Raw genomic sequence first — 7,985 nt, 5'->3', positions numbered from 1 at the left:
ACTCATATGAAGCTTCTCAATTAACAGAGCAGGTAGAAGGAGCTTTTATAGATGAAGCACAGGAGAAAGCTGAATTTGAAGATAAAATATGGCGTAAAAATGGAGTCAATAGAAAAAAGGGAAATGTAATGGGAGAAAGAAAAAAGAGAGGGGGAATAGGCCAAGATATTTCATATAAAAAGATTTTTCTTTATTACAATGAGCTATTGCAATGATATGGAAGGGGGGGAAGACAAGGGGGGAATGAAGGAATCGTTGCTCTCATCAGGGGTGGCTAGGAGAGGAAACAGCATATATACTCAATACATCTGGAGTAAGAAGGGGGGATGGGGGAAGGGGTGGGGATGTGAATGGAGAGGATGGACCATGGGGGGAGAGTGATCTGATATAACACATTTTCTTTTTTACTTCTTGCAAGGGGCTGGGATTGGAAGTCCTGTCCGGGACCACAGGGCCAGGTGGATGCTGGGCCTAAGGGGTGGTATGTGGCCTCAGGGCCTCTTAGCCCCATGGCCAGGGATCTGTCTGCTGCACCACTCGGCTACCCTACAGCAGAGTCAGTTAAAGGAGAGAGAAAATATAGTACATGGAAGTGGAGAAATACAAAAAGAGGGAGTTGTGATCAGCAGTGGCAATGGTGGAAAAATATTGAAGTAACTTTTGTGATGGACTTATCATAAAGAATGTGATCCACCCACGACGGAGTTGGTGGTGTTGGAACACAGACTGAAGCACATTTTTTTATTATTATTATTTGGGGGGGGGGGGTGCAGGTCAAATGGGACTGGGTGGCCTGCCTGGGGCCGCATAGCAGGGTGATCGTTGGGTGTCTGAGGCCAGATTTGGACCCAGGTGCTCCTGGCTCAAGGGCCAGTGATCTGTCCGCCACCCAGCCACCCCTACTATCATTACTATTTTATTTTATTTTGGGTCTTTTTTTTCTTTTTTTGGTTTTTGCAGGGCAGTGGGTTTGGGGTGGCTTGCATGTCACACAGCTGGGTGATTGTTGGGTGTACGGGGCTGGATATGGGCTTGGCTGCTCCTGGCTCCAGGGCTGGTAATCTGTCCACTGCACCACCTGGCCATACCTACAATTATTACTTTTATTTTTTTAATTTTAATTTTAATTTTTTCTCTCCCCTTTATTGCTCAAGCCAGTCTATATTTTTTCAGGGGGGTATTTTGTTTACTCTTAAACAAGAATATTTTATTAATGTATAAAAACATCATTTGTACAAAATGAGAATAAATATTAAATAAAAATATAAAAAAAAAGAAATGAGTTTCCTCAACATCTCTCTTCACTTCAGAATGTCTCACCCACCTTCTTCCCACTTGTCTCAAACCAAGACATGGCTTTCATTTCCAGGGCTAACCTCTTTATTTATTCTTGTTTCTATCCCCTTCTATCTACTATAGAAATTTAAGAATGAAACTGTCTTACTTCTTCAGTGTCTTCCTGGTTCTCTCCCCTCTCCTAAGATGCTTATATCACTTCAAACCTAAAAAAACAAATTACTTTTCTTAGACTTTATCACTCGGTTCTCTCTCTTTTCCTGCTGGAAGGATCCAGTTGATATAAATTGGTGGTAGGTCTGATCAGCATAGTTGTGTGACATTCTCCAGGTGAATTAGCCACATGTGAGTAGGATTTAAGGCAATTGATGGTGGGAGTTATACGAGGTTGGGGCTTTGATGGGCATGATCAGGATCAGGATATAGGGCAAGGGACTTGAGTGTGGAGTATGGTGCACAAACAAATTGATTAAGAAGTCAAAATAAGGAAGAAGGGAGTCTAGATGGTGTTAACTCTGAAGAAGCCACCAAAGTTTTATGCCAGCTCAACTATTAATTTTGAAAATACAAAAAAGCTTTGATGCTGTAAGCAAAAAGTTTTATTTCATTGGAGGAAAATAATACATAAGTACTGGAGTCTGATCTAGGACCAAGAAGCGCAAGGCAGTGAGGTTAAGCCACATAGATGTGGCTAAACAAGCAGTGAGGCAACCACAGCATTGATGGGTAACAGCAACAATAAGGCAAGTTTTCCTAGTGACCAAAGTCTATTCACAGCAGAGCTACATGACGGCAATGTGGTTCTTCCAAGTGATGTCTGAGCTCCAGGAACACCTGGGGCTGGTTTGAGCCAATTCTGTGACTTAGCTACAGCAGAGGATGAGCACAAAGGACTGTTATGCCAAACTTAACTCTGAAAAACAAAAAACAAAAATTAATATAAGAGAGGGGTAAGGAATTAGAAGTGGTCTTGGTGTAGGGCCCCTGACAACAGTAAAGGGATAATGATTTTGGAAAGAAATGAGGGTTAAGAGATTTAAGCTCATGGTTGGGGCAAAAAACATAGTAAAAAAGTCCAAAGGCAAAGGGAGAGATAGAATGGTAAAATATTATGAGATAAAATCTCGGAGTTCTTGAAGCTGAAAGTAGAACATTTGTGAGAGATGACAAAATCAAGAGTATATGACAAGGGGGCAGCTAGGTGGTGCAGTGGATAGAACATCAGCCCTGGAGTCAGGAGGACCTGAGTTGAAATCCAGCCTCAGATACTAATTACCTAGCTGTGTGACCTTAGGCAAGTCACTTAACCTCACTGCCTTGCAAAAAATAAAAAAATTAAAAGAGTATGTGACCAGTTCTGAATGTAACAGAGGGAATGGAGATATAGGTCATGGGAAATGAGTCAGCTCAGACCTTCCTCATCTCTAATATAGATTATTGCAAGAGATTCCTAACTCATCACCCAGTTCCCAGACTTTCCTCTCTCTCTAATCCTCCCTCCATACATCTGATCCTGGCTGCCTGACTATTCTACTTTTCCAGGTTTCATGCATGTTAATCAAACTGGCCTCCTTCCATGTCACAGTCTATCTCTTGGCTTCTCTATGCCTGATGTCTAGAATGAGCTCCCTCTTCACCTTCAGCTCTACCTCAATCTTAGCCTCCATCAAAGTCTAGTTGAAGTATCTCTCCTATTCCTCTCTTCTCTCCCCCTGTCTTTCTGGAAATTACTTCATATATGTTTAATGCATTTTATTTTCTATCTAATGTGGTATCTCCCTAAGAGAAGATAAGTCCTCCAAAGGATGGGATTGGGGGGGGGGGGGTTATAGCTCCAGTTCCTAACCCATTTGTTACTTGACACAATAGGATTTTATTAAATATTTAAATGAATGACTTCCCAATTCCCCGTAATTTCTAAAATTATAATTCCTAACTGTTATAGATTATCATGACTTTGTTGTACCAAACAACTCAAAATCAATACATCCAAAACTGGACTCCTTTCTCCAAATTCTATTCCTTCTCTTCAAACAAACCACTTTCCTTTGTCTACTGATTCTCCCTGTCAAGTGGTTCTTGACCTTTTTTTTGAGTTGATGATCCCCTTTAATAGTTTAGACTTATGTCTTTTTTTATATTTTTTAATTTTATTTATATTATTACAATAATCTTGTTATGAGAGTAAACATAAATTCCCCTCCCTCCAAAAAAGATGAGAAATCTCAAGAATAGTGAGAAGAAAAAAATGTACTTCAGTCTGTGTTCAGATTTCTTTTCTTATTTTTTTTAAGGTTTTTTTTTTTTTGCAAGGCAAATGGGGTTAAGTGGCTTGCCCAAGGCCACACAGCTAGGTAATTATTAAGTATCTGAGACTGGATTTGAACCCAGGTACTCCTGACTCCAAGGCCGGTGCTTTATCCACTACGCCACCTAGCCACCCGTGTGTTCAGATTTCAATGGCTCTATCTCTGGGATGAGTCGCCTTTTTTATCATAAGTCCACCAAAGAAGTTGCTTCATTATTTTTCCCACAGTTGCTATTACTTAGTTGTATTTCCCTCTACTCTACTCTATTCCTTCCCACTCTTCATTTATTTTGTTCTCTCTCTCCTTTCACCCTGTCCCTGTTCAAAAGTGTTTTATCTGAGTACCCTCTCCCACAATCTTCCCTCTCTTTGATCACCTATTCCCCCCTTCCCCCTTGTCCCATCTGTTTCTTCTCATTTTTCCTCTAGGTAAAGATAGATTTCTATACCTTATTAAGTGTGGATGTTATTTCCTCTCTCAGCCATTTCTGATGAGAATGAAGGCTCACTCATTCCCTCTCACCTTCCCCTGTTCCACTCCATTGAAAAAGCTTTTTCTTAAGTCATATGAAATATCTTAGCCCCTTCTCCTTTCTCTTCCTCCCAGTACTTTCCCTTTATCATCCATTGACTCCATCTTTTTACTATTTAATACCATTATATTCAGCTCCTTCCTGTGCCTTGTCTATATATGCTCCTTCTAATTGCTCTTATGAATGAGGAAGTTCCTATGAGTTATCAGTACCTCCTTCCCATGCAGGAATACAAACAGTTCAACATCATTAAGTTCCTCGTAGCCCTTCTTGTTCACCCCCCTCTATAGTTCACTTGAGTCCTGTACTTGGAAGATCAATCTTTGTATTCAACTCTGGTTGTTTCAGTAGGAAAGTGTATTCTATTTCGTTGAAAGTCCATCTTTTCAAGGGTGGCTAGGTGGCGCAGTGGATAGAGCACTGGCCTTGGAGTCAGGAGTACCTGGGTTCAAATCTGACCTCAGACACTTAATAATTACATAGCTGTGTGGCCTTTGGCAAGCCACTTAACCCCATTGCCTTGAAAAAAATCTAAAAAAAAAGTCCATCTTTTCCCCTGAAAAAGGATGTTCAGTTTTGCTGGGTAATTGATTCTCAGTTGTAAACCAAGATCTTTTGCCTTTTGGAATATCATATTCCAAGCCCTATGGGCCCTTAATGTAGATGCTGCCAGATCCTGTGTAATCCTGACTATAGAGTCATGGTAATTGAATTGTTTCTGGAAGCTTTTAGTATTTTTCTCTTTGATTTGGGAGTTTTGGAATTTGGCTATAAAATTCCTGGAAGTTTTTCTTTTGGGATCTCTTTCAGGAGGTGACCTGTGAATTCCCACAATTTCTATTTTACCCTCTGCTTCTAGGATCTCAGGGCAATTTTGCTGTATTATTTCTTGAAAAAATGGAAGTCTAGGCTCTTTTCCTGGTTGTGACTTTCAGGTAGCCCAATAATTTTTAAATTATCTCTTTTGGATCTATTTCTGAAGTCAGTTTTTTTTTCAATGAGATATTTCACATTTTCTTCTAATTTTTGGCTTTTTTGGAATAGGTTTTTTTATTCTGATTTCTTGCAAAGTCATCCGTTTTCTTTAGTTCCACTCTACATTTGAAGGACTTATTTTTTTCAGAGAACTTTTTTTTTTATCTTTTTCCAGCTGACCAATTCTGCTTTTTTAAGGTTTTTGTTATCCTCATTTGCTTTTTTTGTGTTGCTTTTTTCCATTTTTCCATATTATTTTCTTCAGTATTTTTTTGCATTTCTTTCACCAAGCTGCTGATTTGGTTTTCATGATTTATCTGCATTGCTTTCATTTCTCCTCCCAATTTTTCCTCTACTTCCCTTAATTACTTTTCAAAGTCTTTTCTGAGCTTAACCATAGCCTGAGCCCATTTTCTATTTCTCTTGCAGGCTTTGGATACAGAAGCTTCGATTTTGTCATCATCCGAGTACATACTTTGATTCTCCATGGGACCAAAGTAATTTTCTCCTTTTTCAGTTGTTTGCTCATTTCCTCAGTCTATGACTGATTTACCACACTTCCAAGGCTTTGGGGGGGGGGGGGTTGGGAACACCCCAGAGGGACCTCAATTCTTCCAAGGTTTTAGGAAAAAGGCTCTGATTGCTCTCCTGCCTGTGCTTTGATATCACAGGCTCTCCCCTCTTCCCTGGAGCTGTGAGGAGAGTCCCTGCTCAGCTATGGTAGTATGGAAGCCCAAACTGCAACATGTATCTGAGTGTAGGCAAACAGCAGAGTCCTGCCCCAGGGAGAGCAGAGGGACCTCTGCATTCTCCCTGATCCCCTTACCATCTGTGGGGTTGCGCTCTAGAGGTAAAGACTGGCTTCCCCAATTCCCACTGCAGGTTCTCACCGCAGGGCTGCTCTGAGGCGGGCACTTGCTCCACACTCACTCTGGTGTGGCAGAGTTCTCTCACCATTCCTTCAAGATGTTCCTGGTGATTCCTGGGCTGTGCTGCACTGCAGCTGTGGCATTTTTCCAACCCCGGTCCTGGTAAAACAGACCTTTCCCATGGAACTTGTAAGTTGTCTTGTACTGAGAAATTGTATCACTCAAGTCCTTCTGTGAGTTCTGCCCCTCTAAATTTTGGCTAGAGTCATAATTTGACGACCTTTTGGAGTTTTGGGGGGAACAAGTTTCCAGGAATTCCTGCCTTCATGCTGCTATCTTGGCTCCGCTAGACTTTTAAGTCTTAAGTGACCTCTTCTCAAAAAATGTTATCTTCATTCATACTTAGGTTGGTTTTTGTTTTTTGCAAGGCAAATGGGGTTAAGTGGCTTGCCCAAGGCCACACAGCTCGGTAATTATTAAGTGTCTGAGACCAGATTTGAACCCAGGTACTCCTGACTCCAGGGCCGGTGCTTTATCCACTATGCCACCTAGCCACCCCATCTTCGTTCATACTTGAAGGAATTGCTAAATTTTAGTTGCAGGTTAGTGAAAATAGAGATATTATATTTTCTCCCCTGAACACTGACTCCATGAAATCCCATTGACTTCTTCCATGAATCTCAAGATAAGAACCTCTGATCTACTTATCTACCATTGTTTACTTACTTACTAACACTACTACAACTACAAACACTATTAATACTACTATTACCACTTTTAGTACTATTATACTACTGTATTAGTACTATTATACTACTACAACTAACACTACTACAAATACTACCACTACTACCACCACCACCACCACCACCACTACTATTACTACTACTAAACTTCTACTCTTACTCCTATACCACTACCAACATCACCACACTACTAGCACTAGCTAAAATTTATAAAACAATATAATCCTTGGGGAACTCATAGAGAGAAAGAGATGCAAACAACTATGTACAAATAAGATACATGCAAGGATAAGTACCACAAAAGGAAGGCACTAAATTTAAGACTGGGAAAAACCTACAACTTGAAGTCTACTATCTACATGTCATGAGACTACAGATAAGAAAGAAGGGCATTTTAGGTGTGAGGGACAGTCAAAAATGAGAGATGGATTATCTTGAGGAAAAGCAAGATCAGAGTCACTAGATCGAAGAGTACAAGATGGCAGAGGGAGGTAATAGAAGTGTGATTGGTAGGAGATTTGGATATTTTAGAATTATATTAGTATAAAACTTAACAAGAAATAATCAAGGGATTTAATAATTTCTATGCTCTAATAAACATCTAACTTTATATTAAAATGCTATATACTGAAGTCTTATGAAAATTACACTTGTATGCAGATGCATGGTTGATTCTAAAATTTATTTCTTTATATATTGAGTAGGGGGTATAAGAATTGAAAAGACTGAGAACCTAACCTTAGCATTGAACTACATATATACCACCTCCTCACCATCCCCACCGCCCACCTCACTGAAATCATTAGTATTTATTAAAGTTATAATATGTGCAAGGAACTAGGGATATGAATGTGGATTTTCCCCCAAGAATCTTTCCATAGAAGCTGAATATCAGTATTTCTTTTTCTTTCACTCTCACATGTTTTTCATAAAGTGCTATCTAAAGATAAAGTTTTTATTATATCATGGCATCACAGAATTAGTTTGAAACAGACTTCAAAGATCCCTAATTCAACCCTTTCATTTTATCAAAAAGGAAATTGAAATCTAGGAAGCTTATGAGGTTAGATTTGAGCTTTTGTCTCCAAAGTTAGCATTCTTTGTATGGTTTATGGAACCTTTAAACATTTTATAGCTTTATTCTTACATTACTTTCATTCCTTACAATCTTTCCTATCTGCAATTTCACAATAAAAAATTAGTTAATAAAATAAAAATTTCACAATGAAGTTAATAAAAATCAACACCTTTATCATGT

At 39.4% G+C, this 7,985-nt stretch overlaps 1 protein-coding gene across 1 annotated transcript in view; it reads right to left on the bottom strand.

Annotated features, from left to right (window-relative positions):
- Positions 1-1,911: 1,911 nt before the first annotated feature.
- The window catches only part of PDE7A (phosphodiesterase 7A), a 150,511-nt gene continuing 144,437 nt past the window's right edge, over positions 1,912-7,985 (bottom strand). Inside the window, exon 13 of the mRNA XM_074202059.1 lies at positions 1,912-2,209. Within this exon, the coding sequence (XP_074058160.1) occupies positions 2,193-2,209 (17 nt within the window). The 3' untranslated portion in view covers positions 1,912-2,192. The remainder of the gene's footprint in view (positions 2,210-7,985) is intronic.

This window comes from Macrotis lagotis, chromosome X, assembly GCF_037893015.1.
Source record: "Macrotis lagotis isolate mMagLag1 chromosome X, bilby.v1.9.chrom.fasta, whole genome shotgun sequence".
NCBI classification, from domain to species: domain Eukaryota; kingdom Metazoa; phylum Chordata; class Mammalia; order Peramelemorphia; family Peramelidae; genus Macrotis; species Macrotis lagotis.
This window is presented reverse-complemented; position numbering and strand designations above follow the sequence as displayed.